The 26,067-nt window shown below is 36.1% G+C and overlaps 1 protein-coding gene and 1 non-coding gene across 4 annotated transcripts in view; one reads left to right on the top strand and one right to left on the bottom strand.

The window, feature by feature from the left end:
• AGTPBP1 (ATP/GTP binding carboxypeptidase 1) overlaps positions 1–26,067 on the top strand; it is a 180,513-nt gene that overhangs the window by 127,410 nt on the left and 27,036 nt on the right. For all 3 annotated transcript variants that reach the window (XM_061163732.1, XM_061163733.1, XM_061163734.1), the window contains 4 exons: positions 18,068–18,155; positions 21,505–21,649; positions 24,194–24,347; positions 25,380–25,560. In XM_061163732.1, coding sequence (XP_061019715.1) covers positions 18,068–18,155; positions 21,505–21,649; positions 24,194–24,347; positions 25,380–25,560 — 568 coding nt within the window. The remainder of the gene's footprint in view (positions 1–18,067; positions 18,156–21,504; positions 21,650–24,193; positions 24,348–25,379; positions 25,561–26,067) is intronic.
• On the bottom strand, positions 1,250–1,356 carry LOC133071511 (U6 spliceosomal RNA). The gene has a single exon (XR_009696454.1). It is a non-coding gene; the product is annotated as a U6 spliceosomal RNA (small nuclear RNA).

Genomic DNA, 26,067 nt, shown 5'->3' on the forward strand with positions numbered 1-26,067 from the left:
AAAATTAAAAGCATCAACAATACATCATCCAAAAAAATTTATTTTAATGTTTGTCATTTCTTTCCAGCTGTTTAAAAATAATGCATTATGTGATCTTTCCATACACATAGTTATGTGTTTTTTAAAAAAATGCTCATAACCCACACAGTTTCATAACCTGCATCTTTTTTTTTTTTTTTAATTTTAATTTTTTTTTTTTATTAGTTGGAGGCTAATTACTTCACATCATTTCAGTGGGTTTTGTCATACATTGATATGAATCAGCCATGGATTTACACGTATTCCCCATCCCGATCCCCCCTCCTACCTCCCTCTCCACCCGATTCCTCTGGGTCTTCCCAGTGCACCAGGCCGGAGCACTTGTCTCATGCATCCCACCTGGGCTGGTGATCTGTTTCACCATAGATAGTATACACGCTGTTCTTTTGAAATATCCCACCCTCACATTCTCCCACAGAGTTCAAAAGTCTCTTCTGTATTTCTGTGTCTCTTTTTCTGTTTTGCATATAGGGTTATCGTTACCATCTTTCTAAATTCCATATATATGTGTTAGTATGCTGTAATGTTCTTTGTCTTTCTGGCTTACTTCACTCTGTATAAGGGGCTCCAGCTTCATCCATCTCATTAGGACTGGTTCAAATGAATTCTTTTTAATGGCTGAGTAATATTCCATGGTGTATATGTACCACAGCTTCCTTATCCATTCATCTGCTGATGGGCATCTAGGTTGCTTCCATGTCCTGGCTATTATAAACAGTGCTGTGATGAACATTGGGGTGCACGTGTCTCTTTCAGATCTGGTTTCCTCAGTGTGTATGCCCAGGAGTGGGATTGCTGGGTCATATGGCAGTTCTATTTCCAGTTTTTTAAGGAATCTCCACACTGTTTTCCATAGCGGCTGTACTAGTTTGCATTCCCACCAACAGTGTAAGAGGGTTCCCTTTTCTCCACACCCTCTCCAGCATTTATTGCTTGTAGACTTTTGGATAGCAGCCATCCTGACTGGCGTGTAATGGTACCTCATTGTGGTTTTGATTTGCATTTTTCTGATAATGAGTGATGTTGAGCATCTTTTCATGTGTTTGTTAGCCATCTGTATGTCTTCTTTGGAGAAATGTCTGTTTAGTTCTTTGGCCCATTTTTTGATTGGGTCATTTATTTTTCTGGAGTTGAGCTTCAGGAGTTGCTTGTATATTTTTGAGATTAATCCTTTGTCTGTTTCTTCATTTGCTATTATTTTCTCCCAATCAATAATATGGAACGCTTCACGAATTTGCGTGTCATCCTTGCGTAGGGGCCATGCTAATCTTCTCTGTATCGTTCCAATTTTAGTATATGTGCTGCCGAAGCGAGCACCATAACCTGCATCTTGACTAAACATTATATCACCATTATTTTTCTGGTCATTAAGCAAATACTCCTCTGAAGCATAGTTTAATGGATATCTTATAGAAGTTCCGTAGCTCATTTATCCAGCTCTTCCTTTGTTAGACTTTAAAGCCATTTTTATTTTGATTCTAGTTTTACTGAGATTAATTGACCTACAGCTCTGTGTAAGTGTAAACTGTACAGCATATGATCTGACTTATAAAGTGATTACAAAGTTTAGTGACCCTATTACACCTTAGGTTGTATCTAATTATTTTCTACTTTAGCTACTACTGAGATGAACATTATTGTATTATACTAAATACCTGTGTGTGTAGTAATTTACTTACATATTCACAGAAGTGGAATTTCTTTATCTGTCTTCCAGCTCTAAGTGTTTTTTTGTTTGTTTGTTTTTGTTTTTTGGATTATGAAACCGTGGATCATATGGGATCTACTATTCCAAATAAGGGAATATGGTAAAGTAAATAAACTTTAGAGAAGATTCTCTAAGAAGGAAATAGAAGATAAAATCCACTGTTTAGCATTTTGTTATCCATCCTTAATCTTACTCATATTCACATAATTTTGAAATTAAATTTTACCCTTTTATACATTTGGGTTCAAAATATGAAAAGTCATTATACACTATGTTTTTAAACTACACAATATGTGGTAATAACATTTCACCATGCCATGAAACACCAGTACCAAAATCAGATTGATTGTATTCTTTGCAGCCAAAAATGGAGAAGCTCTATATGGGCAGCAAAAACAAGACCTGGAGCTGACTGTGGCTCAGATCATGAGCTCCTTACTGCAAAATTCAGCTTTAAATTGAAGAAAGTAGGGAAAACCACTAGAATCCCTTATAGTTACACAGTGGAGGTGGCAAACAGATTCAAGGGATTAGATCTGATAGACAGGGTGCCTGAATAACTAGGAATGGAGTTCATAACATTGTACAGAAAGCAGTGACCAAAACCATCCTTCCCCCCCAAAAATGCAAGAAGGCAAAGTGGTTGTCTGAGGAGGCTTTGTAGCTGAGAAAAGAGGAGAAGCAAAAGGCAAAGGAGAAAGGGAAAGTTATGCCCAACTGAATGCAGAATTCAGAGAATATCAAGAAAAGATAAGAAAGCCTTCTTAAATGAACAGTGTAGTGAAATAGAGGAAAACAATAGAACGGGAAAGGCTAGAGATCTCTCCAAGAAAATTTGAGATTTCAAGGAAACACTTAATGCAAGGACGGACATGATAACGGACAGAAAAGTTAAAAGGACCTAACAGAAGCAGAAGAGATTTAAGAATCAGTGGCAAGAATACAGAGAACTATAGAAGAAAAGTCATAATGACCTGGAAAACCATGATGGTGTGGTCACTCGTATAGAGCCAGACATCCTGGAGTGTGAAGTCATGTTGGCCTTAGGAAGCGTTGCTACGAACAAAGCTAGTGGAGGTGATGGAATTCCAGTTGAGCTATTTCAAATCCAGAAGATGATGATGCTGTGAAAGTGCTGCACTCAATATGTCAGCAAATTTGGAAAACTCAGCAGTGGCCACAGGACTGGAAAAGGTCAATTTTCTTTCCAGTCTCAAAGAAGGGCAATACCAGAGAATGTTTCAACTACCGCACAATTGCACTCATTTCACATGCTAGCAAGGTTATGCTTAAATTCCTTCAAGCTAGGCCACAGCAGCATGTGAAGCGAGAACTACCAAAGGTACAAACTGGGTTTCAAGGAGGCAGAGGAACCAGAGATCAAATTGCCAACATTTGTTGGATTGTGGAGAACACAAGGGAGTTCCAGAAAAATATCTACATCTGCTTCACTGACTATGCTAAAGCCTTGACTTTGTGGATCACAACAAACTGGAAAATTCTTACAGAGATGGGAGTACCAGACTACTTTACCTGTCTCCTGAGAAACCTGTATATGGGTCAAGAAGCAACAGTTAGAACTGGACATGGAACAACGGACTGGTTCTAAATTGGGAAAGGATTACATCAAGGCTGTATATTTTCATTAACTTCCATGCAGAGTACATCAAGTAAAATGTCAGGCTGGATGAATCACAAGCTGCAATCAAGATTGCTGGGAAAAATAGCAAATATGATACCACTCTAATGGCGGAAAGTGAAGAGGAGCTAGAGAGCCTCTTGATGAGGGTGAAAGAGCAGAGTGAAAAGCTGGCTTGAAACTCAGCATTGAAAAACTAAGATCATGGCAATTGGTCCCATCACTTCCTGGGAAATAGAAGGGAAAAAGTGGAAGCAGTAACACCACAACTCTCATCAACTTCTGGCCCTCATGATACTCTGGGATTTGTTTGGGAGCTTTGTTATGTTAGTGTTGCTCTAGCATCACTGCTGGAGAAGGAAATGGCAACCCGCTCCAGTGTTCTTGCCTGGAGAAGCCCAGGGACGGGGGAGCCTGGTGGGCTGCCGTCTATGGGGTCGTGCAGAGTCGGACATGACTGGAGCGACTTAGCCCAGCAGCAGCAGCATCACTAGATTTTAATTGTTCTGATTTTGCAGTCTCGTGCACCATCCTTGTTGCTCTCATATCACTTTGTTTTTTAAGTTATTTTGACTTCATAAAATAGCTTAACATTCTGTAGTCTTTTTCAAAAATGATTTAACAGTTTTTTCTAACTTTATTTTTCCTGAATATTTTTTCTCAGTATTATTCTGAATAATTTTATCAGGCACCCCCAAATTTCCATTGCATAAACTTATAGAATAATGTGGAAGAAACTGGATTTTTTATATTAAATCTTGCCACTTAAGAACATGGTGTATATATTTGTTTTCTCAAGTTTTTTGTTCCCTCACCTAAATTTTTTAGTTTTCTTCTTGTAAGTTCTATACACTTCTTTTTACCTTTATTCTTAAGTATTTTGTGTTGGTTTTTTTTTCCTGTTCTGAAAGAGTACTTCTGCTTTCAAGTTTGTCATTATTTAGAATTAAGGAAGCTGATGGGCTTCCTTGGTAGCTCAGCTGGTAAAGAATCTTCCTACAATGCAGGAGACTCTGGTTCAATTCTTGGGTTGGGAAGATCCCTTGGAGAAAGAGATAGGCTACCCACTCCCATTTTCTTGGGCTTCCCTGGTAGCTCAGACAGGAAGCTGAGGATTTTTATGTTTCCTTGAAAATCAAACTCTTTACTGAACTTTCTTATTAGCTCTCAGTGTTTCTCAGTTGATACTTTGAATTTTTTTGGTAGTTCCTTAGAATTTATTCTTCTCCCTAGTTATGTAATTAATTGTTTCATTGCTTTTGGCTAGATCATTGAGACTGTTTAAACAAAAGGAAGATTTTGGGCATGTTTTATTTGACTTTAATGTAAATGCTACTAGTATTTATATTATGTATGTTCGCTCTTGTTTTGAGATACATATTCTTTCTCCTACTAAAGAAACTTTATTTTTACTGATTTTTTAAAAATCAGAATTATTTTATTTCACTCTTTGCATTTATAGGAATGACTATATAATGTATAACCTATTAATGTGCTATATTAATTTTGCATCCTGCAACTTTCCTGATTTCATTGAAGAACTCTAGTAGTATTTTTAGTGGCATCTTTAAGATTTTCTACGTATGGTGTCATGGAATCTACAAACAATGAGTTTTACTTCCTCTTTTCCATTTCAAATTCCTTTTATTTTGTTATCTGACAGTTGTGGCTAGGACTTCTGATACTGTGTTGAATAAAAAGTGAGGAGAGCGGGTGTCCTTGTCTTCTTCCTTACCTCAGAGAAAATTCTTTCAGCTTTTTGTCATTGAGTATGGTGTTATGTGTAGGCTAATAATATATGGCCTTTATTATGTTGAGGTATGTTCCATCTATACCCCCCTCTGGAAAGACTTTATCATAAATGGATGTTGAATTTTATGAAAAGCTTCTTCTGCATCTATTGAGATAAGCATATGGTTTTTATTCTTCAGTTTGTTGATATGATGTATCACACTGATTGATTTGTGGATATTGAACCATCCTTGGGCCAAATCCCTGGGCTAAATCTCAGTGGATTATGGTGTATGATCATTTTAACATATGGTTGGATTCAGTTTGCTAATATTTTGTTGAGGATTTTTGCATCTATGTTTGTCAGTGATAATAGCTTGTAATTTTCTTGTTGTGTGATCCCTTTGTCTTATTTTTCACGTCAGAGGGATGTTATCCTTGTATAATGAGTTCAGTTCTATTCCTTCCTCAGCAATTTTTGGAATAGTTTGAGAACAATAGATCTTAACTCTTCTTTAAATGTTTGGCAGAATTCACTGGTGAAGTCATGTGGTCCAGGACTCTTGCTTGTTGGGAGTTTTAAAATTATTGATTCAATTTCATTATGGGTCTTGCTCTGTTTATTCTATTTCTTCCTGGTTCAGTCATGGGAAATTGTACATTTCTAGGAGTTTGTCCGTTTGTGGAAGTTTGTCCATTTCTTCCAGCTTGTTTATTTTTTTTGGCATATAGCTCTTCATCAGTCAGTCAGTCAGTTCAGTCACTCAGTCGTGTCCAACTCTTTGTGACACCATGAATCGCAGCACGCCAGGCCTCCCTGTCCATCACAAACTCCTGGAGCTTACTCAAACTCATATCCATTGAGTCGGTGATGCCATCCACCCATCTCATCCTCTGTCATCCCCTTCTCCTCCTGCCCCCAATCCCTCCCAGCATCAGGGTCTTTTCCAATGAGTCAACTCTTTGCATGAGGTGGCCAAAGTATTAGAGTTTCAGCTTCAGCATCAGTCCTTCCAATGAAGACCCAGGACCCATCTCCATTAGGGTGGACTGGCTGGATCTCCTTGCAGTACAAGGGACTCTCAAGAGTCTTCTCCAACACCACAGTTCAAAAGCATCAATTTTTTGGTGCTCAGCTTCCTTCACAGTCCAACTCTCACATCCATACATGACCACTGGAAAAACCATAGCCTTGACTAGACGGGCCTTTGTTGGCAAAGTAATGTCTCTGCTTTTTAATATGCTATCTAGGTTGGTCATAACTTTCCTTCCAAGGAGTAAGCGTCTTTTAATTTCATGGCTGTAGTCACCATCTGCAGTGATTTTGGAGCCCCAAAAAATCAAGTCTGACACTGTTTCCACTGTTTTCCCATCTATTTCCCATGAGGTAATGGGACCAGATGCCATGATCTTAGTTTTCTGAATGTTAAGCTTTAGGCCAACTTTTATAGTAATCTTCTTTTTTATTTCTGTGGAGTTGGTTGTAACTTCTCCCTTTTTTTTCCCCTTCACTTATTCATTTCAGCCTTCTTTTTTTTGCTTGATGAATCTGCATAATGGTTAATCAATTTTATCTTTTCAGAGAACTGGCTTTTAGTTTCATTGATCTTTTCTATTTTTTTAGCCTCTATTTTCTTCTTTTTTGATTTTGTAAGTTATTTTCTTCTACTAACTTTGTGTTTTGTTTGTTCTTTTTCCTTTAGATGTAAGGTTGGGTTATTTTTAAGTTTAAAGTTAGATTGTTTGAGATATTTTTCTTGTTCCTGAGGTAAATATATTAATTTAAAATTAGAACTGCTTTTGCTGCATCAGTTAGACTTTGGCTCTATTTTGTTTTTCTTTTCATTTGTCTTTGTTTTTGTTTGTATCTTTGGTGATTCATTGGTTATTTAGGAGTATATTGTTTGGTTTCCATCTCTTTGTGGTTTTTGCAGGGTTTTTTTCTTGGTAGTCTCATAGCATTGTGGTCGTGACAAAAGGGTGATGTGCTTTCAGTTTTGTTAAATTTACTAAGGCCTGCTTTGTGGCCTAGCATGAGATCTACCCTAGAGAATGTTCCAGCTGCACTTGAAAAGAATGTGTTATCTGCTGCTTTTGGATGGAGTGTTCTATATATATCTATTATGTTCATCTGGTTTAATGTGTCATTTAAGTCCAGTGTTTCTTATTTATTTTCTGTCTGGATGATCTTTCCATTGATATCTGTTAATATTTACCCTGTGTGTTTAGCTGCTCCTAAGTTGTGTGCATATGTGTTTGTAATTGTTATATTTTCTTCTAGGATTGATCCCGTGATCATTATGTAATGTTCTTCTTTGTCTTTTTTGGCACTGTCCTTGTTTTTAAAATCTATTTCGTCTCATACAAGTATTGCTGCTACTGCTAAGTCACTTTAGTCGTGTCCGACTCTGTGTGACCCCATCCTTGGGATTCTCCAGGCAAGAACACTGGAGTGGGTTGCCATTTCCTTCTCCAATGCATAAAAGTGAAAAGTGAAAGTGAAGTCGCTCAGCCATGTCTGACTCTTCGAGACCCCATGGACTGCAGCCTACCAGGCTCCTCCGTCCAAGGGATTTTCCAGGCAAGAGTACTGGAGTGGGGTGCCATTGCCTTCTCCAACAAGTATTGCTACACTGCCTTTATTTTGGTTTCCATTTGCAGAGAATACCTTTTTCCATTCCCTCACTTTCAGTCTGTGTGTGTCTTTGGATATGAAGTGAGTCTCTTGTAGGTGACATATATTGTTGCCATATAATGGGTCTTGTTTTTGCACCATTCAGCTGCTCTCTGTCTTTTGATTGGAGACTTTGTTCTGTTTATAGTTAAAGTAATTATTGATATGTATATACTTATTGCCATTTTGTTAACTGTTTGAGGGTTGTTTTTGTAGGTCTTTTTTGTTTTGTTGTTTATTCTCTTCTCCTGTGATTTAATGACTATCTGTAGTGTTGTGTTTGGCTTCCTTTCTCTTTTGTGTGTGTGTCTATTATAGATTTTGTTTTGTTGTTACCATGAGGCTTATATGTAGCAATCTATATTTATATACATGATTATTTAGATTGATTGTATCTTAATTTCAAATGCATTTTAACAACCCTGCATTCGTATTCTTTTCTCCTCACAGTTACCATTTTTGATATCATATTTTGCATCTGTTTGTTTTGTGTATTCCTTTACTGCTTATTGTGGATATAGGTTGATTTTACTGCTTTTGTTTTTTAACTTTTCTACTTGCTCTGTACATGTCTGTCTTACTACCTTTACTTTATGTTTGCCTTTACTGATGAGTTTTTTTCTTCTAGTAATTTTCTTATTTCTAGTTGTTGCTTTTTCTTTTTCACTTAGTGAAGTACTTTTAACATTCCTTATAAAACTGGTTTGTTGGTGCTGAACTCTTTTAGCTATTTCTTGTCTGTAAAACTTTTGATCTCTCTATCAAATATGAATGAGAGCCTTGCTAGATAGAGTATTCTTGATTGTAGGTTTTTTCTTTCATCATTTTAAATATATTGTGCCACTCTCTTCTGGTCTGCAGGGTTTTTGCTAAAAAGTCAGCTGATAGCCTTATTCCCATAAGGGGAGTTCCCTTTTATGTAACTTGTTGCTTTTTCCTTGCTTCTTGTGTGGTCCTCCTTGGGTTGATTGTTTTGGGGACTTTTTGTGGCTTCTGGACCCGAATATCTGTATCCTTTCCCTGTTAGGGTGCTTTTTAGCTATTATTTCTTCAAATATGTTATTTGCCCCTTTCTGTCTTTCCCTTTTTATATCCCTATAATGTGTGTGCTTGATGTTGCCCCAGAGGTATCAGATGGTCCTTATTTCTTCTTTTCTGTTCAGCTTCAGTGATTTCCACTGCTCTGTCTTCCAGGTTGCTGATCTACTCTTCTGTATCATTTAGGCTGCTGTTGACTCCTTATATTGTAATTTTTATTTTATTTGTTATATTCTTCATCTTTGTTTGGTTGTTATTTATATTTTCAATCTCTTTGTTAAAAACCTTTGTAATTTCTTATTCTGTGTATCTCTTCTCCTCCTCAGTTCTTTCATCATCATTATGATCATTACCTTGAACTCTTCTGGGTAGATTGCCTATATTTACCTCACTTAGTTCTGGGATTTTATCCTATTCCTTCATTTGAAACATGTTCCTCTGTCACCTCATTTGCCTAAGTTTCTGTTTTTATGTATCTGGTATGTTGGTTATGTTTCCGGACCTTGGAAAAGTACCCTCTTGTAGGAGACATTTTGTGTGTTCCAGCAGCAGACTTCTCTCTGGTCACTAGAGCTATGTGCTCTAGAGGTGCCTCCTGTGTGGGCTTTTTGAGTCCTTCTGTGGTGCTGGGCTGACCACTGTGGGTGGTATGGTAGGTGTAGCTGGCCCCTGGTCTCATTGGTTGCCAGGCCCTGCCTTGTGCAGAGGCTGCTGGCCACTGATTGGTGGGGCTGGATCCTGAAATAGCTGGCTGTGGAACCCCAGGTGTCCCAGGGCTCGTGCTGGCTCACTAGTGGTCGGAGTTGGGGTCTAGGAGATCCTGGGGCTGGTACTCACTCAGTGGTGGCTGAAGCCAGGTCTTGGAGCTGATGTGTGGGGCCATCTCTTGTCGGCATAGGCATGTCTGGGGCAGCATTTTTGGTTCAGGGGTACTTAAGGCAGCCTGCCTATTGGTGGGCGGGGGTATGTCTTAGCTTAGTTAGTTGCTTGGCCTCTGGTGTCCCAGAACTGATGTCTGTAGACTGTTGAGTCCTGGGACTAATAAGCTAGAGGGAGAATTCCACAATGATACTTGCCAGCACCAGTGTCTTCCTGGTAGAATGAGCACCCGAAAATTGCTGCCCCCAAAGTATGTGTCCTTAGAATGAGCTCCAGTTGCCTCTTGTATCTCTGGGAGACTTCCCAAGATCAGCAGTTGGGTCTGTCCCAGGGTCTTTTCAGACAACTGCTTTTTCCCTGGATCCTGGAACATGTGAGATTTTGCGTACATCCTTCAGGAGTACAGTCTGTTTTCCACAGCCCTCCAATCCCCCTGAATTTAAGCCCTACTAGGCTTCAAAGCCAGACATTCTTGAAGCTTGTTTTCTGGTGCATGATCACTGGGCTAAGGAGCCTGATATGGGGCTCAGACCCCTTTCTCCTTGGGGAGAACCTATGCAGGTGCAGTCTCCTGTTTGCGAATTGTTCACTGAGGGGCATGGACCTTAACTATACCATGACTTTGCCCCTCCTACATATCTCGTTCCTCTGCTTCTTTATGTCTTTAGTTGTAGAAGATCTTTTCTGGTAGGCTTTGGTCTTTTTCATCAGTGGTTCTGCAAATAGTTGTGATTTTGGTGTGTTTCTGAGAAGAGGTGTGTGAACTCAGGACCTTTCAGTTCTGCCATGTTGGGAACTCTCCTGCAAGCATTTAGGTTTTCAATTTTTTTTTTATACAACTTAATTCCATACCCTCTCCCCTCCAGATTTTGATACTAAGACCTCCTTGTTATTTTATAGGTGGCTTCTAATTGGGTGTGATTTTGATACCCTTGTTGGCCCAATAATTGCTTAGAAAAGGGTTCGTTACATTTTTAGTTGGTTATTTTGGTTATGATTTTTGTCATTGCTTTCAAGTTTTAATCAGTTTTGTTTGTAGATGTGAAATTTATGATTTGGGGTAATTTTATGGCTTAACATCTGATCAGTGTTAGTGTTCATGGGTTCTTGGAAAATATGTATTCTCTGTTGGCAAAATAATTTTAAGATAAATTGTTAAATTTATTGTTATAAACCTGTTTATTCAGTTTTATGTATCCTTTTTAGTTTTTATATTGTCTGTTTGCTTAAGAAAGCTAAACAGCCTTTCACTTCTACTGTGTTTCTGTCAGTGTGGTAATTTAGTCGCTAAGTCATGTCTGACTCTTCTGACGCCATGGATTGTAGCCTGCTATACTCTTCTGTCTATGGAATTTCCCAGGCAAGAACACTGGAGTGGGTTGCCATTTCCTTCTCCAGGGCATCCTCTTGATCCAAGGATCGAACCCATGTCTCCTGCATTGCAGATGAATTCTTTTACCACAGAGCCACCAGGGAAGCCCCTTTTCCGTCAACTTAAAAAAATGTTGCTTTCTATTTTAATGCTCTGGCATTTGGCACATAGACTTTTATAACTTTTCTATGTTCTTTTTGTGTTTTGTGTATACCTGTTGGTGGTAAAGAACCCACCTGCCAGTGCAGAAGACTCAGGAGACCGTGGGTTTGATCCCTGGGTGGGACAGATACCCCGAAGAAGGAAATGGCAACCCACTCAAGTGTTTTTACCTAGAGAATTCCATGAACAGAGGAGCCTGCTGGACTACAATCTGTGGGGTTGCAAAGAAATGGATGCAACTGAACACACACATGCACATTAACAGTATAAAACAGTCACATTTATTCTATTCCTTATCTTTGGCCTAGACTTATACTTACAGTTATATTGGTTTGAATTTGATGCATCTTTGCTCATTATTTTTGTAAATAGAGGTTGCATTTTGTTGTTTGACCCTTGCCTTTTAATATGTAATTTTGACCTATTTAAGGTTCTTATAATTGATTTTTTTAATGTTTTCTATTTTTATTCATTATATTCTTCATGTGTTATTCTTCAAGAGCCATCACAGTATAGTATAACACTTCTTTTAGCTGTGCAAAACCAAAATATGTATTTGAAAATAGATTGTGAGGCATATTCTGAACTGGATTTCTCTCAGTCCTGCTCCATCTGCCTAAGATTAGTAGAGATTCCTCCCAGATTCTGACAGGACGTTATCTGTTGCCAGTCTTCTTTTATTTTCCTATACTTGTAAGTACTTAACTAGGACGTTGGTAGAAGCTATAGAAGGAGCTGTTTGGTAGATGTAATTTTTAAATGAACCCTAATACTAGTTTTGTTAGATTAGTGCAACATACAGCAAATCTTGGTTTGCCTGGTTTCAATACAGTTAGAAGGAAGAGGCCAACATTTAATAAATGAGAATTCAACATTGTAAGAAACGATAATTAGCTATGTAATTAATTGTCATGAGATTCATATTGAATTCACTTCAGGGATGGTAATGATGGCTGAAAATATTTGCAGTGGAAGCGTCTTCAGCTGGAAGAATGTAGTTGATTGCCATGCATGATTAAAGTCAGGAAGTTAATTAGGAGATTGTAAGTTTGTTTTGTTCTTTGTTGAGACATGCTGCTTGGGGGAGTGTTTAAACGTTGGGTTCTTCTAGCAGGTACGCCCAGTGGAGGTCTTGCTCTTTGTCAGTAGGTCCCTCGAAAAAGGGCAGAATTAGTTTCTTTTGTTTCAAAAGTTGCCTTTTTCTTGGAGAATTTTTATGTGATTATATTAAATACTTAGTTTTCTTAGTTTTAGTTTTCTTTCAGTGGGTGATCTTATTTGTGAATTTGTGTTTATGAATTTATATCACTGTATACACTGACAGCCATTGTAATCCGTCACTCTCCCTTCCACTGACCTTACTCAAGAAGGGCTTGCTCAAATTAACACTAGATGGCAGTCTTGTGTTTTAGTAATTCAGAGAGCTGTGCTCACAGGCTCCCTCTTTCTCTCCCTGCCCTTCCTCCCCAGTATCTCCAAAGTATATGAAGATTTTTAACCACTCCCTTATATAAATTGAACATATATGCAACCAGGCAGCAAAAAAGAATCTTGGAGTCAACTCTAGCATTCCCATCTTGCTCATGTTAGTTAATTCCATACTTGGAAGTTGAGCTGAGCTTTCTGTTGACTTTTTGTTCCCTGACTCCCCATACAGGATTAGTCAGTCCCTTCAATAAATGTTGCTTGTCATTTTCTCCTTTAGGGCACTCTTCAGGGTTCTACATTGTTTTTGTATGTGGCTGATTGATACCTTTCCTCACTGCGTACCCCTCCCCCGCTAAATTGTGTTTCACAAGATCAGGAACAGTATCTCTGTTGCTGGCCTTTGTATTTATAGTAAGGCATTTTGTAGATGTTCAGTAAGTATTTGTTAAATAAATGAGGTAATGGATGAATGAACTATGGAGATCCTATTAGGAACTTAAAATGACATGCATGAACATATATCAAGGAGGCTCTAGTTCAAAGATCATCGTTTTCTAAATATTTTATTTTGAAATAGTTTCAAACTTACTGAAAAGTTGTGTCCTTTATCTACATGTTGGACTTCAAAAATGATGCCTCATCATTCTAAAACACTTTCAGTGTATTTTATGCATGGCATTTTTCTATATAACTGTGGGAAAGCTGTCGACATCAGGAAATTAGCATTGATAAATGAACCCCATCTAATCTTTAGACCCTCATTTAAGTTTTCACCTGTTTTCTCATCAGTGACCTTAATAGCACAAAAATTCAGCTCAAACCACTTATTGTATTTAGTTGTCAAGTCTCTTTAGACTATTTTAGTCAGGAACAGTTTGCGGTCTTTAATGTTCATGACCTTGGCACTTTGGAAAATGAAAGCACTTACTTTGTAGAGTGGTTGTCAGTTTGGAGATGTCTCATGTTCCTCATGACTTGATTTAAGTCAGGCATTTGTGGTGGAGGCATCACAGTGGTGATGTGTGTTGGTGGCCCAGGATTTTGTTTTATTGTTGATAGTAATAATTTAATCACCTGATTCAGTTGCTGTCTACCAGACTTTTCCATTGTAAAGTCACCTTTTTTCTCTTTGTAATCAGTAAGTATTCTGCATGTTAATATCAGTATAGAGTTGTTTCCTGTTTACTCAGTGGGCTGTAATTTGCTGCTATCAGTATTTATTTTGGTGTTTCAGCTGCCCAGGATTTGGCCATTGTGATCCCTTGGGTTGTGTGTTCTATTGACATGTCCCTGTCATTCTTTATGGGCGTTCTTGTGTTTTGGCATAAGATGCCCAGGGCTTATTTTGCCTTTCTTTGCCCCAGCCTAGAAGCAGTCATTTCTTCAAAGAGCCCTGATTTGTTTTAGTGGAGAATAATATTTTAAAAATAAGATCTGTGTGCCTAGTGTGTACATTGTTACTGGACCCGTCCATGGACAGAGCTGGGGAACATATATTTGTATATACAAGCATTTATGTAGACATTTTCCTTGGTAGTAATTTATAGTATGTATATGTTTATTTTTGTGCATGCATAGTGTGTATATTATTATTGGACCTGTCCATGGAAGGAGCTGGGGAACATGTATTTGTATATACAAGCATTTATGTAGAAATTTTCCTTGGTAGTAATTTATAGTATGTATATGTTTATTTTTGTGCATGCATAGTATGTACACTATTATTGGACCTGTCCATGGAAGGAGCTGGGGAACATATATTTGTATATACAAGCATGTATGTAGAAATTTTCATCAGTAGTAATGTATAGCATGTGTATGTTTATTTCTGTGTGTGTATGTTATGCTCATACACACATTTGCGTACACATAGTATCTCCATGAGTTCACACTGATACCTTCAGTTGCACAGGTTTTATTCTAGTTTTCTTTCCATATTTTCAGCTTCCTTCTCCAAAATGGAGAATTTTGGCTTATACTCTTCTTAATATATTTACTTATTTGATCAATTCCAGTATACTTAACAGTCTGCCCTTTGCATTTTTGGGCAGATGCCCTCCTCACTCCGTTCATGGTCTGACACCAAAGTCAACCTGCCCCCCTTGTCTCCGCCCTCTTTGTTTATTTTCATTTTGATTTTAATTTCTAGCTCCATTTTCTGTGGTGGTCAGAGGGCTTTGTTTGTAATGTTTCTCTTATATGGAACTCACTGGCATTTCCTTTTGACCTAATATATCAGCAAATTTATGTGAATATTCCACATGTTCTTAGAAGAAGAAGGTGCATTCTCTACTATCAGGGTATAGTGTTCAACATACCTACATAAAATTTGCCTTATCAGTTATGTTACTTAGAGCTATATAAATATTCTTAACTTTTGTTCAGTTGGTCTGGCTTGTAAGGAGAGTGGAGTGTTAGAGTCTGTCAGTAGTATGTTTCTTCTGTATTTCCTGTGGTTTCTGCTTTATATAATAGGTTGTTCTTTTCTGGTGTGTAGAGACTGTGTCTTGCTATATTATTTTTCTCTGTGAATTGTGATTTTATAAAAGTCCTTGTCTTACTTAGTAGTTTTTGGCCTGCAGTCTACTTTGTTTCCACTTCCCTGGTTTATCTGTCCATCTTTCTACTTTCTACCTATAAGCAACTTGAAGTCTGTTACATTCTGTCTTCTAGTAATCTGCAGGCCTGGGCATGTGTGCTTTTATTTGTACTAGTTGACTTTATTTGTTTTTGTGAGGATGTACAGAGTGATTCTGATTCATATGGCCACCATTATCCTCCAGACCAAGAATCTCATCTTCCTATTTTTAGTATGACTTTCTGTTATAATACTTGCCATATTAGAAGCATGTATTTTTTTCTCTGTAAAGTTACTAATAACATATGCAGCTTGTGGTAGGTACCTTCAGATTAACCTAGCTCCCCCTCATGTGTTAAATTACAGTGTTAGCTTTAACTTGAAAATTTTGTCTGTGATTCGCAATGCATTTAATGATTAGGGCCTAAAACATCTTGTCTTTCTTTGTATCTGCCCTTGTTACTGAGCATGTGCTTAATAAAACTTAAGCCTTTACGTGGATATTATTAGAGGCCAGTGCCATTAGATGCTGGTTTCACTTTGGCAATTTAATATTTTGATTGTATTCAAGTGACAAGCTTGACAGTTCTTAGTGTATTTATGTTATACACATTAAAGTTTATCCTTTGGCTAATGGTTAAATAAGTTACTCAAATATGGCCTCTCTGTATCAACTTGAGTATTAATAGATGGTGGTTTGGTGGTTTGTTCAGTTTGAGTTACCTCTTGAGCTAGTGTAATATTACATCAATACTTGGTAAAGGTAAGTTTTTTTTTGAAAGACTAAGTTTTAGATGCAAAATTTCTAAGTGAAATCTAGCTAATTTCATCATATAGCAGTAAGAGGAAAGCTTTTTCTTGGAATGCAAGGATAATTCACAATAGTAAACATATTTACACAATTTATTACATCAACAGACTAAAGGAGAAAAGCCATGTGATTCTGTTTGTGGACGCGGAAAAATCATTTAATGAAATAATTAAAAACACTTAAGTGTAATAAGTATGGGGAACTGCTCCAGTTGTGGGAAGAAATCTAGCACCTACCACAGAGGGTTGTTGTGAGGATTTAGTGACTTAAAAGGTATAAAAATACTTAGAGCAGTATCTGGCACATAGAAATTATTCAGTATTAGCTCTTTATTTAAATAAAATAAATAATTAAGAAAAACAATTGGCAAATATTGCATCTTATGGCAAGATATTTTTATTTAAATTATAAGCAAGATAGCTTTGTTCTTACCACTGTATTCAGAATAGTCTTTGTGATTGTTTCATTTCTCGAAATATAATAAAAGTAGAAAGTAAAGTAACTGTTACAAATAGTAAAAGAGGAGATAAAATTTTTAAAATTGCAAGTAATATGATTTACGTGCTTAGAGAACCCAAGAAACTACTGAAGACTAATAAAAATACTCAGAGGTAAGTTTAATATAATGATTCTGTAGCATGAAAATGAAAAAGATGATTGTATCTTTAGGTTATAATTTAAGAAAAGTTGAGCCAGATCTCAATAAAAATTGTGAACCTTTCCAAAATTAGCATATAAATTTCATTAATTCCAGTTGGAAACCTGGAAACCTTTAAAATGATTTTAAAGTGTATGTGAAAGTATATTTCTAAAACTACCTAAGAAAATATACTATATATTTAATCCTGCTTTTGCTAACCATCCCTCCTCCTCCCTTCCCTCCTTCTGGATAGTATAAACACCTGTTGTTGAGGAAGAAAACACTCATGCCAGTTCGATGGCATTGTTTTCCTTACCTTGGTGTAAATGGGAATCTGCGGAGAGTTGGAGGAGGGATAATACTTAACTTTATTCTTTTTCACTTGTTCTGAGGAATATATGTATAATTTTTATATACTATATATTATGTGTATGTAATTTTTTGTGTAATATGTATATATATAATTAGATATAATGTATATAATAGATCTAATATAGAAAAGGTAATAGCAGAATGTTAAATGACTTTTCACTCATTGAGGTTGTAACCTCATTTTAGTTAAATTGGAAATAAAACATATCATTCATTGATTTCAGTTCAGTTCAGTCACTCAGTCATGTCCCACTCTTTGAGACCCCGTGGACCACAGCACTCCAGGCTTCCCTGTCCATCACTGTCTCCTGGAGCTTGCTCAGACTCACATCCATTGAGTTCATGATGCCATCCAACTGTCTCATCCTCTGTCGTCCCCTTCTCCTCCTGCCTTCAATCTTTCCCAGCATCAGGGTCTTTTCTGATGAGTCGGTTCTTCGCATCAGGTGGCCAAAGGATTGGAGTTTCAGCTTCAGCATCAAGTACTTCCAGTGACTCTTCAGGACTGATTTCCTTCAGGATGGACTGGTTTGATCTCCTTGTAGTCCAGTGGACTCTCAAGAGTCTTCTCCAACACCACAGTTCAAAAGCATCAGTTCTTAGATTTTCGTGAAAGATCTCAGGCTTCCCAGGTGACTCAGTGGTAAAGAATCTGCCTGCCAATGCAGGAGACACTGGAGATACAGGTTCAATCCCTGGGTTTGGGAAGATCCTCTGGAGTAGGAAATGGCAACCCACTCCAGGATTCTTGCCTGGAAAATGCCATGGACAGAGGAGCCAGGTGAGCCTGGGGTCACAAAGAGTCAAACATTCCTGAGTGTGTGCATACACACAGACATACACCCACATCTCAGATTTTTTAAAAATACATCTTGAAATACCAAAATATATATTCATTAACTTTCATGAATGTTTAGTGCTTTCTAAAATGACAGGATTAATTTTTAACCCAAAAATTCTGAAAAGAGTTTTCTGTCTTTTTTCTTTCTATCATAGGTATGCAACCACTCATGTATTCGGTTCAGGAAGCGTTAAATGCTAGACCTTGGTGGATTCGTGTGGGGACTGACATTTGTTACTATAAGTAAGTATTCTGACAATAATAGGACAGCAGTTTATAGAAGGAAATATTAGTTCATCCTATTTCGGTTTAGGGATAAAAGAGATACTGTGTTCTCTGAATTATGATATGCTTTAGTATTACTTCTAACAGAAAAGGTTTCTTTTTTTATAATTTGAGATTCATTTTAGGGGGTATATTTAGTGGCAATAAAATGTGTTTTGTAGATAGACATATATCCAGTCTTGCTTCTCCCATTTAGATATGTTCTCAGCTCTTTTATAGCTGTAAAGCTTTGGAAACCTCATTGAAGAGGATGGAAATTAGAAACTCTAGGAAATAATTTACAGTGGTTTTTTGTTGTTCTGATGATATTAAGTATAATTTTTTTCTTCACACAAATGTTTACCTCATTTTAACTTCCAGTGTTTTAGTTGAGATGTATTCTATAGTTAGGTTGCTTCAGCTTAGCCAGTTCAACTTTGACTTCAAACAGGTGATCTGTTTATCAAGTTAGAAGTAAGTGCTGGAAATCATTTATTGCTTTAGTGGCATAACTGGATTATTTCTCAACTTCATGACTAAGTAATCTAGGATTATCATATGCTTTGCTTTCCATTTTTACTGTTTCTGCATGTAATACATTTCAAGATAACTCCTGTCTGCTATTGAATGCACTTAACATCCTTGTTTCTTTGCTCTTATTAATCTTAATCCTGAGATTTGTTTAGGGGATTTTGACTTTTTAATGTTTTATATTGTGCTTAACTAGTGCTAGTATTCCTTTTCTTATAGTTTTATAAGGTAGATGAAGACTTCTAAAATTAAGCTCTTTTTAATGATTTAGATAGGGCTTTGGAAAAACCTAGATTAACTGCTATTACTTTCTAAGAAAGAAATGTTCCTTGGAATTAATTTCAGTAGAATTCCCCCCATTTGTTTAGCAAAATAAATAGGAAATAAATGAGGAACAGAAGTATAATGTTATATATAATTCTTTTTCACCTGAATAACTTTCATATTTCATGTTAGGCTATTATAAAAATATACCCTCATCATTTATATCTTCCTTTTTAGTTGAATGGAGCAGTGATTGTTTGGGAAGTGCTTGGTTAGATTTTGGCAGATTGATTTAAAATGTTAAAGGGTGAAACAGTGATTTTCAAAAAGTATTATTTCCTTCATGCTTCTACCCAATAAAAATCATCAATGAATGCTTTTCTTTTTTACATTGTAAAGTGAATGGTCAGCATCTCGGGTTGTTTTTCTTTTCTGTGTAAGAGGTGATGGCAAGGATTTTTGTTTCTTTAGTTTTTATTTGTTTCTTTTGGCTACTTCTAAATCGAATTGGAATTCAGGCTAATCCAACAGATATTTATTAACCACTTTCTGTGTAACACACACTACTCCAGTTGCTTTCCTCAAGCCTGAAATCTAGATAAGGAGATTAAAAACTGCTATTTTTGCATTGTCCTCTGCTGCTTGTTTGTCTCATCTGTAAAATGAGAATAAAACTACCTTCCATGAGTATATGAGAAAATATAACCTATAAAATCCATAGCTGTAATGTGGTGGCATGGATTAACCTCCCCCCCCCAAATAGATATTAAACTCTGGGGGGAAAAGAGTTGGCAAGATCTACTTCTGGACGTTATTTTGCATTTTCCTCAACTCTTGGCACCTTGTCCTTGAGTATCTATTCAAGGTATAGCGGCTGCTGCTGCTGCTGCTGCTAAGTCGCTTCAGTCGTGTCTGACACTGTGAGACCCCATAGATGGCAGCCCACCAGGCTCCTCCATCCCTGGGATTCTCCAGGCAAGAATACTGGAGTGGGCTGCCGTTTCCTTCTGCAATGCATGCATGCATGCTAAGTCGCTTCAGTTGTGTCCGACTCTGTGCGACCCCATGGACAGCAGCCCACCAGGCTCCTCTGTCCACGGGATTCTCTAGGCAAGAATACCGGAGTGGGTTGCCATTTCCTTCTCTGATATAATGGCTAAGTTAATGAACACTATACTGTTTTTTAGGTCGATGTTCTTTTATTTTCATTAATTACAAACTTTAATCTCATAAGATTACATTAGAAAGCCTGATCCCAGGGTAGTTCTAAGGATGTGATCTGCCTTGAATGTCTCTGTGCATGAGTAAATAATCTCTAGGCCATGGCTTTTCTTCAGTTCATGGCTTAAATAATGTAAGGTGATTTGGAATTTTAGAAATTAAGTTGGTAGAAATTAGGTCATCATATCTCAGTGATATTTAAAGTGTGGAAAGTAATATAGTTTAAATTTTTTTTATCACTGAAATATTGAAACATTTACAAAAGTGAATAATAGGATGATGAGGCCCCATGTATTCATCTCTAAGTTTCAATAATTATCAACACATGGTTTTATTTTAGCTATGCTTTCACCTCTACCTCCACCCTGAATCTTTAAAGGCATTTTCAGATATATTTTATCCATAAATACTTCAAAAGTCTTTTTCATTTAGAGATACGTATTTAAGGCAGTCTATCCACAATACCGTTAGCACAGCAAAGAAAATTCCTAAATGTGTTAAAATATCCAGTCAGTGTTCAGACTTACTTGACTCATAAATGTAACATTATAGTTGGTTTGTTTAAATCAGACCAACCAAAGGACCACACATTGCATTTGATTTTTCTTGATACATCCCTCAAGTCTCTTACTTTATAGGCTTCCTCTTTCTCTCTTTTTAATTTCTCCTTTATTTATTGAAGAAACGAGATCATTTGTCATGCTGGATTTCCTATATTTTGGATTTTGCTGATTGCATCTCTGTGGTGTTAATAAATTCTTCTGACTTCTTCTCTCTCACCAGTTTTCTAAACTCATAGTTAGATTTAGAAGCTTGGTCAACCTCAGGTTTCATTTCTGACAAGAATACTTCACAGAGGGTGCAGGAAATTCCTGTTGTATCACATCAGGAAACATATCATTTCTGGTTATTTCTTTTTTTTGTAATCTTAAAACTGATCAGTGAACTCAGATATTGCTGTCTGATCTGTCAGCCTTTCATCCAGTGGTTGTAGTAGCCATTGCTGACCACTGCCTGATCCAGTAATGTGTAAACCTGTCGAAAAATGGGAGGGTCTACAACTTCTATTGATGCATAAAATAGGAGCTCTGTTTAATTAGTAAATCCAGAAATGGAAAGTCATGATGTTGGCTGATAGCAATTAACTGCTTTATTAGTACCAAGTCTAATTTTTAAGAATATTTAAATTAAACTTTTTACAAACCATGGTTTTTCCCTTTTTCCCCCCTAAAATTCTATTTAATAAAATAGCAAGAAAAAAATCAGAATTTTTGTGTGGATGAATAACATGTTTTTTGCTTTTCTATTGCAGAAATCACTTCTCAAGAAGTTCAATTGCTGCAGGTGGGCAGAAGGGAAAATCCTACTATACAATTACATTCACTGTCAGTTTTCCACATAAAGATGATGTGTGCTATTTTGCTTATCATTATCCATATACGTATTCAACTTTACAGGTGAGAACTCATTAAGTTGCATTATGACCATTATTGTATGTATATGATATGTATGTATTAGATAATAAAAGAAATACTGCTTTAATAAATCAATAAGGTAAAAAGGTCCAGGGTTGACAATTTTAGAAAATAATACAGTATTTGTTGAAATCAATAAAGTAAAATGGGAATGTAGTCTTGATTTTTATTTAATAGAATTACTACAGAAATGACACGGTTTTTGCTTTCTGTCTTTGAGTAGAAATCTACAAATCCCAATTTATAAATTTTAACTAGGTGAAATTTCACCTTGTTTAATGAGAAGCATTGAATCTCATAGAAAATATAACAGTAGACAATGTGGATCCAATTTAAGTTTTTCTGTAGTGAATTCATTTCTTCTAATGATTTCATGTGGAGTCCTAGATCCATATTGCTTAGAATATGGGGTGTAAGAGTTGTTTTATGGGTTCTTTTAAGATTTTTTTTTTTTATTATTTACATTTTAAAACAAACAATTCAAGTAATTACTGTGACAGATTTATACTCTGAACAGAATGTCTGTCCTAATGGTCAAGGATCATGAAGCTTCATATGATCAATTGAAAGAAATTGGAACACTATGATTAGAAACAAGCTTCCAAGTTCTTAGAGAGGAGAAAAATGAGAGGAAAACATAGTCCACAGAGCCGAAGAAATATCAAGGCTGAGAGCATTAAATGAGCTCACTTTATTTTAATAAAGTTACAATCTGCAGTAAAAGTATTAACAGGTATTTTATTGTGCAGAATAACACAGCATCAGAAACGTAGTGTTGTTATTTACGTAGTATTTTGTTTCTGTTCTTTACTGACATTCCCTTTTTAAAACATTTTAAGTATCCCTGCTTCCTTCCAGTCCCACGACCATGATCTTTTCCAGGCATTACCATTGTTTCTCACTTGGACTGGTGTCAACCTCTGTAACTTTTGTCTTAAATTTCACTTGTACCCCCTTTCTTCTTCATCACTGTTTTACCACACTATAGCAGGAAGACTCTTTGGTGGCATGTCTAGTCATATAGATCCCCTGCTTAAAACTCCTTAGTGATTTCTCTTGCCATGTGTATGCAATCTACAGTTCTTACCATGGCACATTTAGTCATTTCTCTACTATTTTGCACAGTTTTTGCCATTTCTTTGTACTGTATGAAATGTTATTTACTTAATATTTATCTTTGAATATTAAAGATTATCCTCTCTGAGTTAATATCGTTGAAACAACTGGTTTAATGTGCTAAATTTTTTTAAATTCACAGTAAAATACATATCTATTTAAAAATTTTGAAGGTTATCCACATACCATTTAGTTATCTTAATTACCAGTAGTGCAAATGCTGTGCTTTGGAAAGGACTGGTCTACCAAGCCCTTCCTTCTGTGTTAAATTCTCGATTTGTTTCTTTTTGTTCTAGCTATGTCCTTTTTTAAAAATTATTATTTCATGGTCCTCCTGTATACGTTCCTTCTGCCTACAGCACACTTTATATCCATTTCACTCATCCTTTGGATCTCACTTTAAATGTAATTTTTTCTGGAAGACCTTTCCTCATTGCCCAGACTCTTCAAGGTTCCTCTCCCTTTTTAATAAGCCCTCATAGCACTCTATATATTTTGGGGGCAGAGTCCATTTATTCATTGTTGTATCCCTAGTGTCGGGCACAGTTTCCAGCCAAGAAATAGTGATCACACAGTAAATCATGATTATGTGAATGAACATAGGCAAAAGTTAGAAACCAGCTAAATATCTTTAATATAAGAGAGTGAACAGTGTATAAAAAGCTGTGTTTTCAAAAGACATATGTTGATATTTAATGATATGATATAGTATTTATAATTATTAACATATTTATGTTTATGTATAAATTACCAAGCGATAAAATCAAATTATAATAAGTCTTCCATGTTAATTACAGTTTCATTTATATACATTGGCTATTGTTAGTAGTACTCTGGGTAATATAATCACAGGTGTTCTAAATTTTTTCCTGTACCTTTTGTATTTTCCAGACATTTTACAATGAGCCTATATTAATCTTGAAATCAGGAAAAAATTTTTAAAAATGTGTGCTACATGATTTTCATTCTCCATATTTTAGGTTGCTGTTAACAGAGCTACAGTCACAAAATTTCAAAATTCAGAAGGCTTTGAAACCCAAAGTATTTTCATAACCCATTTGTCAGCAAAGCCTGGCCTGATGTGAGCTTATTTAGAATATTGATTCCACTTAGAGTGACTCTTCATAGGTTTTGCTGCAGAAATAATAACGTGCTGATTACAGTCTGCTGCCGCCAGCTCCACTGGTTTTATTGCACTATTAACATTATCCAAACCGTGTCTGTCCCCTTTCTCGAGTTCCCCAAATACTGATGTTCAAGTGTGTCTGGACCCTTGAGGGTTTTGGAGAAGGGATTAGGAACCTGATCTGATTCACTTTTAGTTCTGTTTGAGATCTGGATGCATTTATTCCTATTTATCATAGGGAGGTTTTAAATGATTGTATACTTTGCTTTTAAATTTTTATTAAGATGCATCTTCAAAAATTGGAGTCAGCACACAATCCTCAGCAAATCTATTTTCGAAAAGATGTGTTATGTGAAACCCTGTCTGGAAACAGCTGTCCCTTGGTGACTATAACAGCAATGCCAGAGTCTAATTATTATGAACATATCTGTCAATTCAGTAAGTTTGTCTTCTTCACTTGCAGTATGAATCATTATTACTTATTTTTCTTTGCTTCATGAATATTTTGTAAGGTCAGTAGTACTGGGAGTAGGCATCAGAAGCCTTGGGTGCTAGTCTGGGTCTTGTTACTGCCTAGCCCGGGGCCCACTTCTAGGCGTCTGTTTCCTCATCTTGAATATGAGGGAGCTGCCTGAGGTGACCTCTAAGGTCTCTTTTGATATTGATATACCGTAGTTCTTATTCTTAGAAGTCATACTCAAAGTACAACAAGTTATACCATCCGTTTAAGAATTTACAGTAAATTTTATTTATAAATAAAACCATCAGAAACCCCCCAGGTGTTTTGATGCTAATATTGAATGAATAGCTACTTGTTTTTCCCTGTCATTTATATTTTTTAAGTTGTCTCAAATGTACAGATGTGGTAAAAAAAGATACATATATATATATGTATATAAGAGAACTGTTCTAATTTTGATAAGGTGTTTTCAAGAAAGAGAAAGAATTTGCTATTCATGAAAATGTGAGCAGGTGAACTGAGTGGTTATTTTGTAGACTTATATATCTAAATGTTTAGTTTCTTTGTAAATCTCTGCACAGATATACCTATTGTTCTGTGCTTATTATAATGACTATAAAACAGGAATAAGATTATATTTTCCTTAATTTCCCCATGACTTTATGAAAAATTTATATTTCATCTGTATTTCATCAGCTACTTATTCTTTATGAAATCAAGGTAATATTAAAGGATTAATTTTATATTTAGATTAATCATTAGGAAATAAATGACTCAAATACTATTTAATGTGTTATTTTCATATAAGATGTGGCTTATATAGGTTTAATATCTGTTTTCTCTAGAGGGTCTAGTGCAGTACTTATAAATAGTAGGTGCATAGTGAGTTCTAATTTGATTTTATATCAGTATTCACAATTGAGTAGAAATATTTCTAAAGCCCCAAAGTCAGACATTATACATACTTTAGTAGCTGTTCATTTTAATTTGAGATTTTATGTACACTTTAGGAAATCGTCCGTATGTTTTCTTATCTGCTCGAGTACATCCTGGAGAAACTAATGCAAGTTGGGTAATGAAAGGAACGTTGGAGTATCTCATGAGTAATAACCCTACTGCTCAGAGTTTACGAGAATCCTATATTTTTAAAATTGTCCCTATGCTAAATCCAGATGGTGTCATCAATGGAAAGTAAGTTAAGCAATAGTTACAGAGAAATTCCAGATTTTTGTGGCTGTCCCATGTAAACTTGTTGAAATAATAGCATCCAGGTTAATTTGGAAAGCAAATCTCATGATTTTTCTAGAACAACAACAAAATTTAGTGAAGAATTAATCTGTGATAAATTTTTAAATGAAAATTAAACTGTATACTAGTAGTAATATGTTTTGGAAATTTTGTATCTATTAATGAGAATATAATTTCATAAAATATATGTTTTGCTTGAATCATTTTAGGAAAATCACAGAATTAGGATATGAGAAAGATTTTTAACACATTGTAGTCTCTTGTAGTCTCCTTTCTTATTTATCAGTGGCATGATCTTGGTTGTTCTAAGATTTAGAATTTTCTGGGATCTCTTTCTGCTTAATATGGAATTAGCTCCATCTGCTAACTTCTTCCTGATATGAGGAGGAATTATTTAAAGTGGAAATACTGGAAGATTACTTTTTAAGTGGAGGTGGCTCGTAGTTTAGT

This window comes from Dama dama, chromosome 16 (assembly GCF_033118175.1).
Source record: "Dama dama isolate Ldn47 chromosome 16, ASM3311817v1, whole genome shotgun sequence".
Lineage (NCBI taxonomy): Eukaryota > Metazoa > Chordata > Mammalia > Artiodactyla > Cervidae > Dama > Dama dama.